The 19422-nt window shown below is 42.4% G+C and overlaps 1 protein-coding gene across 2 annotated transcripts in view; it reads right to left on the bottom strand.

Annotated features, from left to right (window-relative positions):
- LOC307221506 (protein farnesyltransferase subunit beta-like) overlaps positions 1-10105 on the bottom strand; it is a 30745-nt gene extending 20640 nt beyond the window's left edge. Inside the window, exons 1-4 of one of the 2 annotated variants that reach the window (XM_079986056.1) lie at positions 9906-10105; positions 2857-2921; positions 1762-1834; positions 1107-1198 (exon numbers count right to left, since the gene is read on the bottom strand). In XM_079986056.1, the coding sequence (XP_079842182.1) occupies positions 1107-1198; positions 1762-1834; positions 2857-2921; positions 9906-10028 (353 nt within the window). In that variant the 5' untranslated portion in view covers positions 10029-10105. Of the gene's footprint in view, positions 1-1106; positions 1199-1761; positions 1835-2856; positions 2922-9639; positions 9802-9905 lie in introns of those variants that run through there. The other variant, XM_079986055.1, reaches the window with a different exon arrangement.
- Positions 10106-19422: the final 9317 nt, after the last annotated feature.

Raw genomic sequence — 19422 nt, forward strand, 5'->3', positions numbered from 1 at the left:
TGGGGGGGCTTCTGGCGCCCGCCGAGTCCCACAGCCACGAGCTCACTCTGCCCGTGGTTTTTCTTGATGGGTCGCCACTATGCCGCAGCGAACGACCCTTTTCTGCGGAGCCCCTCTTCAGAGCACGAAGAGGACCGCCATTGCTGTTTCGCGCCGCCTCCGGAAGTCCAAAACTTCTCTTCTTTGAAAAACAATTTGCAACCAATACTTCTTTCAAATGCAATAACCTTCTCTCTCCTAACCACCACCACCCTTTCTACAGACATAGATTTTCAAACCCTACAGGGAATGGGTTTCTTTCTCCTAGTGGCTGAAGCTGATCTCTTACCGCCACCATCTTTGCTGATCACAAGATGCACCAAAAGCTTCTACTCGAGGAAAAGCTATTGAGAGGTCATTGTTGGAGCAAAGACAATGCACTGTTGTATTTCAAAAAAATGCTCTTATGCATCATGCAGGGACATTGGGAGGTTAGCCCAGAGAGGCACACACTGTGCAAAGATAAGGAAAACTTCTGGAAGTTAATTTCTCCTATAATGTTTAAGTCAGAAAGTTGAGCAGAAAGTTTTTCAGGTTATACTTAGTCCTTATTTCTCTAAATTTTGAGTTCTGAATTTACCTCCAAGTGTCTAGATAGACAACGTTGCTAAATAGCTTGCTAACAAAAGAGAAACTCTGAAAACACGTAATTCAATTCAAAGCTCTGCCCAAAGATCATCTTTTGTTTCTGAGACATCAACAGAAGCCGCCTGCATAATTTCTGAGCTTCTCAACGACTCCCAGCAGTTATATACAGTGGTACCTCGGGTTAAGTACTTAATTCGTTCTGGAGGTCTGTTCTTAACCTGAAACCGTTCTTAACCTGAAGCACCACTTTAGCTAATGGGGCCTCCTGCTGCTGCCGCGCCGCCGGAGCACGATTTCTGTTCTCATCCTGAAGCAAAGTTCTTAACCTGAGGTAATATTTCTGGGTTAGCAGAGTCTGTAACCTGAAGCATATGTAACCTGAAGCGTATGTAACCCGAGGTACCACTGTAATGACAATGCTCGGAATAAATGGCAAAGTGTTTTGCAGGAACGGAAGTGAAATATAAAACAAATCTTACTCTGAAGTTACAGATTCCGGGATGGGTTCCTCAAGCAGTTCAAGGCTGTGCAAGATCCAGTAGCACAACCATGGGCGGCTGGCATCTAGACACTTGGAAGAGAAAACGACAGCTGTTAAAATCCATGACTGACACAGCTGTATTTGTTACACTCCAACAAAAGGAGGGCAAAGAAGGCGAATCAGAACTGGAAAGTAAGAGGTTTAGAAGGATAAAGGACACCAGTTTATGAAGGGAATTTACATACCTCTTTAAGAATAGCTTCATTATTCGCACAATCCCAAGCTAACATGAGAACCTCTTTTCATTTATCACCAAATGGACAGAGCAAAAGACACGGGTAACAAATATTTAGCTTTCAACCCCAGAGGAGCCAGCACTACAAGTGAAGTGGCTCCTAGAAAATGGATTTAGCAAGGTCAACGGGAATGCAGCCAGTGTTTCTAGGGCCTACAAAAGTGCCCCTCAGTGAGACAGGAAAAGGAAGTCCCTTGATACCTCAGATTCCAGAGAAAAGTTAAAGAAACCTCAGCTGTAGAAAAAGCAAGGAGGATAATGAGCCATAATCATGTTAACCCACCATCAAATATTTTTCCACTAACAGCATATAAGCAGGAAGGAAACAGTACAAACTCCTTCAGCCAGAAGGGATTACCTCATAGGCATCTGTCAGCTGTCTCAGCCCTCTCTTCAGGTAGTGGAAGTGTTTCTCTCGCTGCAAAACAAACCTGAAGGATAGACCAAAAGATATACAAATGATCAAAGAGTCATAAAGCCACGTAAGTGCTCTACAGCCATGTGTGTTTGTTTAACCCTCCTTTAAAACCATCCAGGATAGTGGGCATCTCATCTGAAGTCCATATGGTAATAGTGCAGAGAGAGACAGGAGGGAAACAGTGCAGATGAGATTGACAGAGGAAGTATTCTTAAGTTATTCCTAAAAGAGTGATACCTGTAGAGCAAAGGCCCCCAGGAGGAGCTGATAAAGATGGGAGCAGGGAGGACCAGGGAGAACACGCAAGACATTGAAGCAAAGATGAGAAGAGAGAGGAAGCCGCTGTTCATAATTTTATAAACCTGTGATCATGTCCCTCCTGACACATCTTTTTCAAACTAGAAGTGACATCATTCACACAACAGCAATTGTGTGGTTTTTATTTATTTATTATTAGGTAAACAGCAGGAGCAAGGAGCCAATTTGGACCGGGCCCCTGGCAAGGGGATCAGACCCCTGCATCTGCTGTGGGTAGGGTTGCCATATGTCTGGAAAACCTTTTTGTCATATGCCAAAAAAAGCTCAACTTTGGGCAAAACTAAAAAAAAGCTCAACAACTCTTCTGTCTGGATTTTGAAATATGGCAACCCTAGCTGTGTGTATTGGAAGAAAAGCTCCCATTTGTGCCAGTCGAGGCTTTCCTTCCAATGCTAACCAGCAGGCATGGGACCCAGCTCAGCACTATCCATTTTGTGATGGAAAGACCAGAACCATCTAAAGTATTGTAAACATGAGTATACCACAACTCTATATAAAGGCATTGCTTGAATCCTAAGAGAAAGGAAGGCAGCTCACAAGAAAGTCACCCAGTACTTCCTCACTATTGCAGCTACCTACACACATACCCCATTCCCCAAAAGCCTCTCCAGAAAGTTGAGGGCTCTCCTGAACAATGTGGGATGGGGTATATAAATCAGCAGTCAAACAAGAATATGGAGTGAGTGGAGGAAAGATTGCATGGATACAATAACTTACTGCGCATCATGATGATTTGTCTTATAAGCATCAAAGACCTCTTGGACTATATCTTCTACTTTTGTCTGCAACAAGTTAAAGGGACAAAGAACAGGTACAATAACTATGGGTGGGGAGGATGCAGAGAACACTATATACTAGCATTTACTATTACTATTATTATTAAAATAATTTCTACACCACTTTTTTCAAAGGTCTCAAAGCAATTTACTATGTAAATTAACATGCAAAACAAAACATTACAAAATATCAAAATAAAACATTAGAGATGGACCCATTTAATGCAGCATATGTAACAGGAAAGCAAAATATTTTCTTAAACATAAAAACATGATAGGTAAAAATCAGAATGCAAGAACCCCTCTGCACTCAGAAGACAGCACTATTAAGAAAGAACCATCACAGCACAAATGGAGCAATATGGCGTGGCATGCCAAGAAGAAAAGTGTCTACAGCAGCTGTGAGTAATTGTTAAAAGGGTGTCAGAGTTCAAGAGGGCTGCTGCTGCTCCAGTTTTATAAAAACACCACAGAAGCTCGTAAAAGAAGTGGATGGTAACAAATAACAAGCTATAGCTCCTTTAGTATATCACATCTACACAACTGCTGCCCGTGAGGAAAGGCCACAGATGAAAGGCAGAATGTCCCACGTTCAATCCCGGGCATCTCCAGGTATGACAAGGAAAAAGACTCTAGTCCAAAATTAAGATAGGCAGTACAGAGGTAGATGGGTCAATGGTTTGACCTGGTCTAGGGCAACTTCATATGTGCCTGTGGTTCAGTGTTGCAGCACACAATCAAAAAGGCTCTTCTGCTCTCAGGACATCCCAACCCATGTAGCACTGTACAGTATGCACAACCCAGGCTGATCTTTGTGGGGTGGGGGGAGTTGACCACAAGCACTTTCCAAGAATCACTGTGGGGTTTAGCACCCTTAAGAGCACATAGCTAGAATGAAGACACATAATGAAGCCCTCCACCCATCTCCTCAGTGAAATGTACCATCAAACAGAATGCATGGGAGCAAAATCAATAGTTGGTATGATAGGAAACATTAGATTAGATCACATATATATTTAGGCAGCAGAGGACACAACACTTGCAAAATCTTGTTGCGAGGCACTCCATTTGGATAGAATGGAGTCATTTTTAGTGCATTGTTCCATCTATAAATATATATGTATGGAGAAAGAGAGAGTAACTGGCAACAGCAAGTGGAGGGCACTTCACCATGGAATGAGAAACTTGCAGGCTAATAACTTACTGCTGCCATGCTAATATATATTAAGCTAAGCTCTGGTTTAGTTTGCCCGCTGCCTTTGCCATAACTAAATGTCTGCCAACACAGTGACATCGTGCATTGCTATATTATTTGTGAGACACCACTTCAGTAAGGAGCATCTTAAAGGAGATTGGACCTTCTGCTGACAAGGCAAGGACTTGTTCCACCTGCCTTGCCCCACCCTCCAACCCTCAGAGCCCTAGAAGCCTTCAGAACACAGTTGCTGCCACAGGCATTATGTGTATGCGTCTTCTGATGAACTGAGTGGAAGTCTGAGTCATGGGGATGGAGAAAGAATGTGTGTGAATTCAACAGTGCTTAGTTTGGGTTTTGGTTGTTAGTTTGTTAATGTTCACATTGTTTTGTGGATTGTGAGTGCTGCAATGCTTTATGAATTTTATAATATAACTTTTCTTGTGGTTGTGCTGTTTAGCCTATTTTTAAAGTCGCTTTGTTAATAGTAAGGGACGCGGGTGGCGCTGTGGGTAAAAGCCTCAGCGCCTAGGGCTTGCCGATCGAAAGGTCGGCGGTTCGAATCCCCGCAGCGGGATGCGCTCCCGCTGCTCGGACCCAGCGCCTGCCAACCTAGCAGTTCGAAAGCACCCCCGGGTGCAAGTAGATAAATAGGGACCGCTTACCGGCGGGAAGGTAAACGGCGTTTCCGTGTGCGGCTCTGGCTCGCCAGAGCAGCAATGTCACGCTGGCCACGTGACCCGGAAGTGTCTCCGGACAGCGCTGGCCCCCGGCCTCTTGAGTGAGATGGGCACACAACCCGAGTCTGTCAAGACTGGCCCGTATGGGCAGGGGTACCTTTACCTTTTGTTAATAGTGTTTCATACAAGGTGGTTGTTTTACTGATGATTTGTTAAATTATTTTGTACGCTTTATGTTGTAATTGGGATGTTTTACTATGCTATTACAGTGGTACCTCAGTTTTCGAATGTAATCTGTTCCGGAAGACCGTTCGAGTTCTGAAACGTTCGAAAACCGAGGATGCAACAGCCGACAGCTAGGCCTCAGGATCTTGCACTCAGCAGAAGCTGCATGGCATAGTCGACTTCTGAGGCATGTTCGAAAACCGAAGCAATTGCTTCAAGGTTTATGGCATTTGTAAACCGAAATGTTCGTCAACGGAGACGTTCAAAAACCGAGGTACCACTGTATTTGTAAGCCACTTTGTGATTTGTATGAGTGAAAAGAGGCACAGAAATATAATAAATGAATTGCTTAATGAAAGACAGACAATGGGGAAGAAGTGCAAGAAGGAGAGAAGCATGGCAGCAGGGTATTTAAACACAACCACAGGGTTCCAGATTTCTCCCTCTTCTCTTAAGAGGCTGCTGCTCCAGCTCCCAACAAAAGAAAGGGAACTGCTATGAAGCATGCATGGGGGAGTGGAAGTCATTAGAAACCAGGCTCACTGAGCGAGGAGGAGGGGAAATAGCAAGGGGAGACAGAGAGGAAGGAGCTCAGCACATCATAAGGTTGGGTGCATGAACACGCTTAGTTTTAATAATTTGCCTATAGCATCAAAGCAGCCAGGCTAAGCTGAAGCCAGCACTAAATGCTCAGCAACAGAACAGGGAAATCTGTGAGGTCTCTGACTAGCTTATGCTATATTCCTACTCTATGGCTACATGAACAAAGAAATCCACATTGGCATTCACATCCTTATTCCACAGCTCACCTTAATTGGGGCCACAAAGCCTCAATTGACACTTTCCTGCTCTTTTGCCCTGGTATCTAATGTTTTCTCACTGTCTTAGATTTGAAAAATGCTGCCTTCTCCATTAAAGGTCAGATTCTAGGGAGAGATAATGAGCAGCAATCACCCCTCAGGGATGTCTCAGGCCTCCAGCAAGGAAGCAAGTCCAACTAGTAATCATGTTTACTGGATGACTGTAATTTCAGCTGCTTTGGTCTGAACAGTGGAAAGCGGCAAGTGCAACTAAAATCGGAAGTAGGCCACAAAATCCAAGACTAAAGGTAAAGGTAAAGGTACCCCTGCCCGTACGGGCCAGTCTTGACAGACTCTGGGGTTGTGCGCCCATCTCACTTAAGAGGCCAGGGGCCAGCGCTGTCCGGAGACACTTCCGGGTCACGTGGCCAGCGTGACATCGCTGCTCTGGCAAGCCAGAGCCGCACACGGAAACGCCGTTTACCTTCCCGCTGGTAAGCGGTCCCTATTTATCTACTTGCACCCGGAGGTGCTTTCGAACTGCTAGGTTGGCAGGCGCTGGGACCGAGCAGCGGGAGCGCACCCCGCCGCAGGGATTCGAACCGCCGACCTTTCGATCGGCAAGTCCTAGGCGCTGAGGCTTTAACCCACAGCACCACCTGCGTCCCACCAAAAATCCAAGACTACATCCACACAATACGTGTAAAGCAAATGACATCTCCGCAAAGAATCCTGAGAACTCTGATTTACCTCTGATGGAGCTACAATTCACAGCACTTTTAACTACAGTTCACAGGATTATTTGGGGGAACTCATGTGCCTTAAATGTATGGTCTGAATGTAGCCTAGTATAGCACATCAAATGCATTCAATTTCTAATACAAAGAACTATTTTGCCAGCCACATATGCTTTGACTTTAGCAAATTTCTTTCCAGAACCTTAGGAAAGGCAGTTGGTTTCCCCTCAATTTCAGAGCTTCTCTCAAGGATTGAGTACTATTTGGAAGGGAAGGGGTCAAATGAACTAAGCAACTGAGTAACTTTACATAAGTTCCTTTCGCTCAGCTTTGCAGCTATAGAAACCATGACCATCAAGAAAAAGATGGTCAAACACTATCGGTTAAGCAAGATTTATAAATAATCATAATTTGTTCATTGTCCCGCCAGTTGAACTTCAAAGAATGAAGTATTTCCATGACTAACAGGACTTAATTAAAACCAGTAGAAGGATAATTTAAGTCCTATAAACTCTAGGATAGTCATTTCCATGATTTAACTGGAAATGATTTACTGCATAATTCTTTTACACAACCAAGCAAACCAAAGGAAAATCATAACTATTAGTGCTCTACTCAGCTGTGTCTATCCAACACTACTTATCCATTTATGCTCTGATTTTACACAAGTAAGTTTGTTAAATCTCTGTCTTCTATAGCCTGTCTTCCTGAGCCAAAGAGCTCAATTCTTATGAAGGGGCATACCCAGCCACGCCCATCCAACTGTTGCACAATTAAAAAACACAATGGTATTATGTCAGAAATATGAATGGCAGGCTTTAGCCTAATGAAGTTAACAGAACAAGTGGTTTGAGACTTGCAGCTTTGGAATACTTTTAACTGTCCTGTCTACCAGTGGACTTGGGGGATATTGTGAGCTGAATACTACATAAAATAAATGCAACAAGGTGGTGTACAGCATAAGAACATAAAAATCTACTGGATTACTACCATTTTGCCATCTATATTTCTGAGGGAAAGTATATGCAGGTCTTAACACACAATCACCATAGGAAGCAGGTCTAGCAATACCTATCACATTTTCCACTTAGAAATATGGGTCACTTTACACAAAGTCAGATGACTGTCCAACCAGCATTGAAGAACAGTCAGCCCAAGTGCAGGTAGAGGTCTTTCCTCTCACTGATTAATTCCAGAAACTGAGAAGAACTTGTTTATGTCATGGATATGCCCTACTAACTAAAGCTCAACCCCCTTTATCCCCTTCTGGTCAATAATTAAGATGTCTTCCACAAAGAACAAAAAGGATATAATCACTGAAATACAGAGACCTTTCAGCAGGTAACTTGAATGCTTAAAATATATCAGTAAATTGCTCCACACATTTTACTAACACAACAAAATTGTGATGCGATTGAAAGGATGTCTTTGATTGATTCCACAGGGGTAGCCATGTTTCTTTGTTGGTGAATTAGCTATGTTTGTTTCTTGCCCTTTCTTAAACACACCAGCATACATACAACAAAACTGCTGAGTGTTTCACTACATATTGAGAAAGATGTAGTCTTACATTTAGTTCAGTGTTTAAAAAAACACACACCATATTATATGATGGAGGACCTGGGGCTAGCATGCTTTGAACAGTTATCCTATGGAGCCTTGTAACTTGCTGATCACCAGAGTCCTTCTCTCTGAGTCCTGATAGTTTCTTGCAGCCCTTCTGTCCCCAATCTTTGAATTCCAAGCCTATGTCCTTGCTCCTCTGTGAGTTCAAGCCTTTTATCTGTACACCTCTTGTTGTTTGTGAGCACTCAAAACGTGTACATCAGGTTGATGCCTTCCCATTATCTGCTGTTTTAGAAGCATCATCCTCCACATTGACTTTTCAAAGGTCACGTAGTTCCAAGGCTACCTTCCCCCTGAACATTGCAAACAATGCTCCGTAATCAAATGTGGCAGCCAGGCGGGTCAGGAACTGCTTACCATGCAAATTTCAAACAGGTTTTATAAAGGCATAAAGTTACTAAGTGTCACAGTAATTAAGCACTGGCAGGAATAAATGCTTAATCATTAAGGTTTATAATATTGATGTAATATAAAATACCCACTTCTCTTTCCCTCAAAATACTTATGCCTGCCTTTTATCTCCAAAGAGGTTAAAGCTTTGCCTGTTTCCAAATGTATCAGTCCTCACAACTTTTTTGTTTAAGGTTATGGAAGCAATGTCCTCCTACACAGTTTGGTGTTCCAGTACTGTACTTAAATTAAGAAATTCAGTGTTCTTCACTACCACTGAATTTCTAAATTTAAGTACTGGAACACCAAACTGTGTAGGAGGACAAAGACATGTACATCATTGTCACTGTGCACCTCTGAATTCAGTCTCTGACCTTACGTAGGAAAGAACCACAAAGGGATTTGTGATTACTTGATCTGTCTGCACGATTGGGGAACCTGATAAAAGTGTCCATGACAGAACTGGGTAAGAAGGGTAGTGAGAGATAGCAGCTAGTGGAAAGGGAACTGGTGTGAGATGCAACCCCTTATCCTTTGAACCCAGCACTCTCTATAACCATTGTTACCTTGCTTGTGTTTTTTAAAAAATAGGTACAGTAATATATTTTTCTAAGACCACTTCTGTTAGCATACAAATAGGCAGACTTAAAAGTTGCAGGGATACAGTAAACTCTGGATATGAATAGGATGTGTGCCTATAACTACAAATAGGTGTGAGCTGGAAGTGGGGAGGTTTGACTGAAGGAGATGGGGAAACACCACTATTAAAACCACCCTGAATCTCCATTTGTCCCAATATATAGATTCCCCAAAGGTAGGGCGAGTTTTGAAGTGGGGTCCAAATTCACAAACTGCCAGGAACACCAGCAGCACACCCACGTTATTCTCCTGTTTCCCCACAAACAGTTATTCTCTAACAAGGTTTCAAAGAACGAAAGAGGAGGTGCAAAGTGGTTCTCCAACGTGTGCAGACAAGGAACTCCATCGTGTGTGATGGGAAGCGGACAAATGGCAAAAAAAAGAAGCGACTTAAGCATATTAATGAATCAGCTTCCTTGGGCTATGGACTACCTGAAATGGACTTAAGGCGGCACATGGAGAAGTAGAGGCTAAACCAAATCTAACAAGATAATATACCTCAAAAAAGCCCCACCCCGCAACCCTGGAGATTCTCACTGTGCTGAACACAATGGATCTACAGGGCGGGCACCGGGGCATCGTTCTCTCTCCGCCCGTGCAGAGAAGCAAACCGGACCCCTGAAGCCACACGCCCGCGAAGTGCACCCTGGGAGTTGTAGTCCCTCTCCCTGGAAAGAGGGGGCGGCTCCCAGCCCCACCTGCTCAGCTGAAGTGAGGGTCCGAACTCCGTCGTCCTCCAGCCTCTCCCGGCCCGCTTCCGTGCCACCCCGCCGGTAGCGTCTCCTGTCGGCGACGGGCTGGGTAGAAGCGGCGGCCGCCATGATCCCACAGAGCCGCTCAGCCCGCGCGACTGAGGCTGGCAGCCCGAGAGGCAGTGTGCTCAAGCCCGGCTACGGCGGCTCGCTGAAGGCAAGAAAGGTCCGAGCGCGCTGCTCTATTACTATATACTGTAGCAGCTTCGCCCAAACGCGCTGGGAAGCGCCGGCGGCAGCGTCGGCAACTCGCTGCCGCCCCCACGTGGCGCCTATTTTAACCCGCCAGTTTCAGCTCTCATAATGTGCCTCAGATGCGGCGGGCGACTGCTAGACGCTGTGATCCCAAGTGGGAATCCTCTCTCTGACGCAATGCGCCCTGCTTAAGGGCTGGGGGAAGCACAAGAGGGATCCCCCAAACCAGTTTAACTACAGGGACTAGAGCTGTCCATGCGGCATGAAAAGGGAGTTCCCCTCACTCTTCACAGACCAGTTTATTTAAAGGGGAAGTGGGTTCCAAAGTTATTTGCCCTGCTTTTTAGCCTTGCGTTAGCGAGTGAGTGAGTGAGTGAGCTGAGCAGACAACAGCTCCTGGAAATCTCTAGGCAGTCTGCTTGTTGTAAGGCAATTCTCCCTTTCCAGCGTCGACAGGTGGTGTGTGGGAAGAGTTGCTCTCCGGTGGCTCCAGATGGAAAACTGAACTCCTACTTACCATGACTGTGCTTTGTTCCCAGTCTCCTTGCCGGTTTAAGAGTGCTGCATCGCTCGCCACTTCAGTAGGCCTAGGGAACTTGTGGTCTCCGAGTTTTTTGTTGTTGTTTTTTTAAATAATTTTTATTAATTTTCCAATTAAAACAAAACAACAACAACACACAAACATCAACAAATACAAACAAACACACAAATATAATTTCTTAACCTCATTTTCATAAACCTCCTTTCTCGGACTTCCCCATACCTCACCCTTTTTGCATCCTTGTTTTACAGTTTTTCAGCAACCCTTTTTACCAATTAAATTTAATCTTATTATCTTTCTCAATTTCACCTTAAATCATCAAACAATTTCAGCTGTAATTCTGCCTCTTCCCTCCCCTTGACATTTTAGCACTCCTCAATTTTGTAACAGTTCTTAAGACATAATTTAAACTTCTTCCAATCTTCTTCCACCGTCTCTTTCTCTTGGTCACGGATTCTGCCAGTCATTTCTGCCAATCCCATAAAGTCAATCACTTTCGTCTGCCATTCTTCCAGTGTGGGGAGTTCTTGTGTCTTCCAATACTTTGCTAGAAGAATTCTTGCTGCTGTGGTGGCGTAAATAAAAAAGGTATTGTCCCTCCTTGACACCAATTGGTCGACCATGCCCAAGAGAAATGCCTCTGGTTTCTTGTGAAAAGTACATTTAAGTACCTTCTTAATTTCATTATAGATCATTTCCCAGAAGACCTTAATCTTTGGGCAGGTCCACCAAAGGTGGAAGAAGGTCCCTTCAGTCTCATTACACTTCCAACATTTGTTATTGGGCAAATGGTAAATCTTCGCAAGCTTGACTGGGGTCATGTACCACCTGTAAATCATTTTCATAACATTTTCTCTTAAGGCATTGCATGCCGTAAATTTAATACCGGTGGTCCATAACTGTTCCCAGTCAGCGAACATAATATTTTGACCTATGTCCTGTGCCCATTTAATCATAGCTGATTTAACAGTCTCATCTATTGTATTCCACTTCAGCAACAAATTGTACATTCTTGATAAATTCTTAGTATTGGGTTCTAACAATTCTGTTTCTAGTTTCGATTTCTCCACCTGAAAGCCAATTTTCCTGTCTTGTTTAAATGTCTCCATTATTTGATAATAATGGAGCCAATCTCATACCATGGACTTTATTTTCTCAAAACTCTGTAATTTAAATTTGCCACTTTCTTGCTCTAAAATTTCAAAATATTTTGGCCATTTAGATTCCATATTAAGCTTCTTCACCTCCTTAGCCTCCATTGGTGATAACCACCTAGGAGTTTTATTTTCCAACAAATCCTTATATCGAATCCAAACGTTGTATAATGCTTTCCTAACAATCTGGTTTTTGAAACCTTTATGAACTTTAACCTTGTCATACCATATATATGCATGCCACCCAAATCTATTGTCAAATCCTTCCAGATCCAAAATATCTGAATTCTCAAGAAGTAGCCAATCTTTCAACCAGCAGAAAGCTGCCGATTCATAGTACAGTCTTAAGTCCGGCAGGGCAAACCCCCCTCTTTCTTTCGCGTCAGTTAATATCTTAAATTTTATTCTGGGCTTTTTGCCCTGCCAGACAAATTTGGATATATCTTTCTGCCACTTCTTGAAACAATCTAGTTTATCCACAATCTGTAATGTCTGAAACAAAAATAACATTCTTGGCAATACATTCATTTTGATTACTGCAATTCGGCCTAACAAGGAAAGCTTCAAGTTCGACCATATTTCTAAATCTTTCTTTTCCTCTGTCCAACATTTCTCATAATTGTCTTTAAATAAATTCACATTTTTAGATGTCATATTAATCCCCAAATATTTTACTTTCTTTGCCACCATTAACCCAGTTTCACTTTGAAACCTCTCTCTTTCAACATTTGTTAAGTTTTTTTCCAAAACTTTGGTTTTTTGTTTATTCAACTTAAATCCTGCCACCTGACCAAAAACTTGAATTAGTTCTAAGACTCTTTTTGTACTAGTGGGTCTCCGAGTTTTTTGCACTCCTGTTATCCGTGACCGTTGGCCACACTGGCTGGGGCTGATGGGAATAGGAGCCTAACAATACCTGGTCACAGGTTACCCCATCCTTGCTGTAGTGGCTTCAAAAGTATACTTTATTATGTTTCCCTTCTCTCCCCGCCCCCCACAAACACATGCCCAGGTTCTCTTCAGATTTGAGCAACACAGAGATCAGCAGGAATAATAATAATAATAGTAGTAATAATAATTTATTTATACCCCACCCATCTGGCAAGGTTTCCCCAGCCACTCTGGGCAGCTCAGTATTAGTTGTGGATCCAGCTAGAGTGCTAAATAATCCCCTTTCAAGGGTGAAACTAGGCTCATTTTCACCCAGGTCAAAGACCCAGTTTGGCATACACACACCTGATGTGCATTTGCGTACACACATCACAAGCTGGGAGCCTCAATGGCACCCCTCTGGAGGTTTCACCTGGGACAAAAAAACCTGGCTAGCCCCCCTATAGCTATGGCTCTGCCCTTTTTATGCCTATCTTGCATTTCCAGTACAGTGGTACCTCGGGTTAAGAACTTAATTCATTCCGGAAGTCCGTTCTTAACCTGAAACTGTTCTTAACCTGAAGCACCACTTTAGCTAATGGGGCCTCCTGCTGCCACCGCGCTGCTGCTGTGTGATTTCTGTTCTCATCCTGAAGCAAAGTTCTTAACCCGAGGTACTATTTCTGGGTTAGCAGAGTCTGTAACTTGAAGTGTCTGTAACCTGAAGCATATGTAACCTGAGGTACCACCGTATTTAAAACTAGCTATGATCATTCAGATGTAAGGAGGAGAAGAGATTTTGCTCAACAAAGGGGAATTATTGTGCGCTTGGAGAGAAATTGATTGATAACAACTGAGGCGGACAAAGGAGTAGGGTTCCAACCTGGGTTCATTGGAATGGAGCCTAGGGCCATGAGTGGTTCCCTTTCTTCAGGCTAGTTCTTGGTTTCTTTTTTTGTGTGCCCCCCCCCCCAATAGGCATTGTGTGTGGGCTGACATTCATCTCTCTCATTTAAGAAAACCTGCCTCCAATTTTTCCTCTCCTGAAACTGAAGGGACTGAAATCTTTGTATTTCTCAACATGAGCAGGCCAGCTTGTGTGACAGCATTAGTTTTAAAATAGCTGCATTTTCCTTTTTCTATGAACAGGCAAGCTTTACAACCGCAGTGCCCCATCTGCCCTAATGAACCAGTCTTCATGGGATGCACATAAAGGTCTTCATGTGAGACACCAAATCAAGCTCTCAGTTCAGAAAACCTGGGAGGAGAACCTACGCAGAAACAAAGAGGTGGAGAAATTTAAAAATTGCTTCAAAATAAGTTTAACCCATCTTCTCCAAGATTCAGAAGGAAACTGCAACTTAGGGTAATGCTTACATGTATCTCATGAAGTGTTCTCTAGTCACCAGTGCTTTTTTCTAAAAAAAATGTTTAGGGGTACTCCCCTTTTCCTACTCATATTGAAATACTGCCCCTCAATGAGGCCAAACTTAGATTCACAATTGTTTAGGGGTATGCGTACCCCTGCGTCCCCCCAGAAAAAAGCACTGCTAGTGACTATTCCACGAAAGCTTGTGTCATAATGCAATGTGAGTCTTTAAGGTGCCACAAGGCTCTTGGCTGTTATTGAAGAAGATGCTAAAGACCACAGACATGGTTGTTGCAAAACAAAGAATGAGGGCTATTTGATTATCCCCCTCAGAACAATTTGAAGCCTTCTTCAGAACTGTAGTCCAACAGGCAGAGCAAATAGCTGCAGACATGTGAGAAACTGATTGATGTACAAGGATTTCAAGGCAGAATAGTAGAAATGGAAAAGCAGGTGGTGCATTTAAATCAACATATTTTCTTCCTCTTTTAATGTTTGAATTAGTGTGTTTTTTAAATATACAACACAAACTACTACAACAAAATCCCTAATCTGCCCCTCCCCACATATGACTGATTATTAGAGTGAGAATTATCTTTTCAATGTAACGTATAAGCACAGTCCAGGAGAATCTTATGGTGCTCCAGTTTGTTCATACAGATGGTGAGGAGTACGCTTAAGATACATTAAATCATGAAGATCATATTGAAATCAACATTTTTGTTTATCTTCTACCCAACTAAAAATTGTTTGTCATTAAATTCCTCCAATAAAACGTTGTGTTGAGGATGAAATAGCCATCTTATTTATTAGACACGTGTTGTTTAAGTGTTGCTGTCTGCATAAAAAGTAGATAGACATTTTAGTCTCCTGTACTTGCTCAGGCCATATTTACAACAAAAATACAAATCAATATTTTAATTTCCTTTAGATGTGCAAACCTCTACCATGTTGCAATAAACCCAATAGTACAGGAAATTATTCACAGAGACAGCAGCTCCCAAAAGAAGCAGGGACATAATCTAGAGTTGTAATGAGCTAACTGTCACAGAATGGGGGACAGGAAGTTCCAATTCAATCAATGGGAAGTGTGTAGTAGTGGTCACAACTGGACCAAATATTCTCTTGATAAATCCTTAGACCTGCAATCCAAAAGGATCTTATGTATTGTGGATCTAAATTGCTGAGCAAGTTAAAGGTGTCTATATTTAGGCTGCTGTCATGAAATTCAAGAAAAACAAAAGAGGTTTTGTTCTGTTTATGAAGCTTTTGCTCCACAGTTCAAAGCAGGGGTGGGAAACATTTTCTGGCTGGAGGGCCAGATTCTTATCTTCCCACTCCTGAAGGGCCAAATTTGACAGGTGGGTGGGGCCACCTACCTGTCAGTGGCCTCTGCACTTTGGAGCAGCAGGGCAGGAGGAAATTCTAAAAATGATTGGAAAGTGTAGAATAAGGTAAAATAATTTATTTTGAAATCTGTAAGAGATGGTGTTCTATTTTTAGACTGATAACACAAACTTTGAGAATATAAATATCCTTAAGCAAGAGCAGAAGGATGGAACAGACCAAGTGCAATAATCTTGCCAAACTCATTGCTTTAACATGGTGAACAAGAAGCTTAGAAATGCCATGAATGTTGTTCAGTTGAAAGGTATTCACTGTTTAATGTAGAAATGAATGGCACTGAGAGGCTGGGAGTTAAAATAATATCACCTTCTTTTGACTGACACTGATAGCCTTCGCTGCCCTATGGCAAGTGAATATGAAGTAATTATAGAAATTCCTCTGGATGAGATTATTCAGCAGTTACAGATTTTCTCATCCTGACACAAATAATATATCTTCCACATTTATCAGCAATAGTGAAATTCCATGTTTTAAAAAGCTTATGAAATGTACAGTAGCTTAAAGTAGTGGTAAAAAAGAGCCTAAGTAGCTGTGCAGATTTATTTGTTTATACACAATTGCCCCATTTTAAAATAAAATTAAGAAATCCCCTCTGCCAGCACCAATGTGTACTGGACAGACATGTTTGTTGTTCACAGCATAACATAAAATTTGACCAACCCGTTTAGCAATTCAGTGTTAAAATAAGACGCTTCCTTTCATGCTATCTTTAATGTTGATGTTTTGTGTCATATTGCATGAGAAGCGCATATTACATGAGAGGGATGTCGAATGCAGGTGCAGACTGAGCACGCAGCCAGGTTTGTTATTAAAGGTAAAGGTAAAGGCAAAGGGACCCCTGACCATTAGGTCCAGTCGTGACCAACTCTGGGGTTGCAGCGCTCATCTCGCTTTATTGGCCGAGGGAGCCGGCGTACAGCTTCCGGGTCATGTGGCCAGCATGACTAAGACACTTCTGGCGAACCAGAGCAGTGCATGGAAACGCCGTTTACCTTCCCGTTGGAGCGGTATCTATTTATCTACTTACACTTTGACGTGCTTTCGAACTGCTCGGTTGGCAGGAGCAGGGACCAAGCAACGGGAGCTCACACCGTCGTGGGGATTCGAACCGCCAACCTTCTGATTGGCAAGTCCTAGGCTCTGTGGTTTAACCCACAGCGCCACCCGCGTCCCTTAGGTTTGTTATTACATGCCTACAAACTGAATGATAGTGTAGAAAGCAAAACAGTAATCATAATCATTACTACTTTATTTATTTAGCATTTTCATTTAGGAGCCTTGATGTTCTCTGTTTCTATAGTCTCCATTTCTAGAGGAGGTGACTAAGATGAACCAAGTGTTCTAGATGCGGTAAGCAAAGTGAATACCGGTAGATTACATTCAAGTTTGGTGGCATAATCTGAAATAGACCCATTAATAGTTTTCTCAGAGTGGCTGAAACTTTCCCAGTTATGTAATGTTTGAGATAAAAGTGTGTCCTTGGCCTGCTAGTCTCCTTAAGCATTACAGGTATTAACTGTCATGCAGTCTCCATCTGCTTCGTTTCCTCCCCTGTCAACAATCTGAAACGATTCATTCAAAATAGAACAGCAATGTAAGGAAGGTGTCGCTTGTTCTCATGCACCTTGTTAGTCACATGGAGCTGATCCTCTGTATATTTTCTGAGGGCTCATGCATATGCAATAATGCTTGAACTACAGATATAAAAGTCTTCCTGTGTACATTGAGCAGCTCAGAGAACACTCCTGCTTTTGGCAGAAGTGAGGTCACTGTCATAGAGATCTGCCATAGCAACCAACGTGGGTACTGACAGATTCAAAGAAGGAACACTCATGTCAGTCATTATAGAGCTTAAGATGCATAAGAGAGATGTATTTGCACTAGTGAGAGCCTAAACATACTTATTCTAAAGTAAGCTCCGTTGTTTGCAATAGGGCTTACTCACAGATACATGTGCATAGAGTTTCGGCCAATTCAATGACTCCATTCTCATAATTTTCAATGACTCCATGCTCATAATTTTGTCAATATATAACTCTATATTCTTAAGGAGTAAGCCAGTGCTTGCTTGCTTCATGTAATGCTATGATGTCATTTTGAGTTTGCTTGCCTTTTAATCTGCTTACAAATATGTACTGAGAAAGGCGGGCCTTGTTGCCTTGAAGCTGATCTATGACAAACAGAGAAATGTGTTTATCAGGCTATGTATTGTGCAGCCTTGATAAAATATTACACCTTTTCTCTGCCTCTGCTCTCAGTCTGTAACTTGTAGATTAGCAGCTCTGATCCTCTGCCTTAGGATGCTGCTTTGGGAGTAACACCACGAGCAGCTCAGGATGGGAAGAACTTGTCAAAGGGAGAAAATATGTTGATTATCACACACTTATTCTGAAACCTCTTGAAATCAGCAATCATTCACTGCTGCTAACTTCGTGCTTGGCTAGCAGAGCACATATCTAGTGGATTACATATGTAGCAAAATCCTGTTTACTGAGAAGAAAACCCCACTTATTTCAACTGAATTTGGCCACAATTCTGTTCACACTTTCTGGGAGTAAACCCCACTGAACTCAATGTGACCTACTTTTGTGTAGTCCTGTATACCACATGACCCGGAAAGCTGTCTGTCAAATGCTGGCTCCCTCAGCCTGAAAAGCGAGATGAGCACTGCATCCCATAGTCACCTTTGACCGGACTTAACCATCCAGGGGTCCTTTGGCTTTACCTGTGTTGTAAACCCCTCCCCCCACCCAGTCTGTTCATTGCACTTTTCCACATTTTAAGTCATTATCTATTTTTTCTATTGTCACAGTGCCTAACTCTCTCCCCACTCCTTGATGTTCTATGCAGTGGTGTCCAAACTTTTTTCAAGTGGGCCAGATTCAATGAAGTGAAGGGCCGTGAGGGCCAACCAAAGTTGTTAACTGTTTTTTTTAATTGTTCTTGAGCTTTTTTTAGGATTTTAGCTCAGGAAATAAACTGCCAGATTAAATGGACTTTGGACACACCTGTCGTATGGCGCGTTTCATGAAGACCCCATCCTGCTTAGAATACACACAGGGTGTATTTACTACCTCCAGGCCAGAAAATAAAAATAATCAGTACTTTTAAGGGAAAGTATTTCAATACTCAGTGCTTTTAACAGGAAAACAATCACAGGCGCAGAGATCAATCAGGAAGCAAAAGAAATAAAATTCAGAGAGAATGTTGGCTTAGAATGGGTTACATTCACCTGCATTGCCTGGGAATTATAATTTACATACACCCCTAGTCAAACAGGCTACAGCACTTTAGCCACATACAGCAAAGCTTCTTTCTGCTTTTGTCCTAAAAGGTAGCATGCATAGAATTAAGATACTGACAAACCAGATTTGTCAGTTTAGGGACCTGGGGCAAACTTAAGAGAAGAAAAGAAGCAAACAAAAGCAAAGGTGCAAAACGGGTGACATCAGTTCTAACCAATCTCAGACCTTCCTCTCAAGGTGCTCAATGTACGTAAAATATTTACATTTCCTAAAGCATGAAATGTCAACTAGTTTCCTTGACATTCACAAGTTTCAGGATTGGACAGATTTTAAGGCTGCTGTCTTGCTGATCGTAAATCCTGCTGAGATCAATTGGATTAAGTTTGAGTAAGTGTGAAATTAAGTTGGATTCCCCATCTCTTCTAGCAAGAGCTTTTAGTAACTGCTTATATAATTGACTGGCCATTGATTTGGGCAGGGAAATCAATTGTTCAGGAAGGACACCATTTAACATTTTACAATCCATAGGGTTTTTAAAAAATGATTTCTAAATTATACTCTTAACATAGCAAACTGCTTATGCTTCCTTCTCTTCACTCCCTTGCAAGTTACCTTTCATTTAACTGGGTATGTATGTGGTTTATATGCTACTCATTATATAGCGCACGCATACACACACACA

Source organism: Podarcis cretensis (assembly GCF_951804945.1).
Source record: "Podarcis cretensis genome assembly, chromosome: 1".
In the NCBI taxonomy this organism is placed as follows: domain Eukaryota; kingdom Metazoa; phylum Chordata; class Lepidosauria; order Squamata; family Lacertidae; genus Podarcis; species Podarcis cretensis.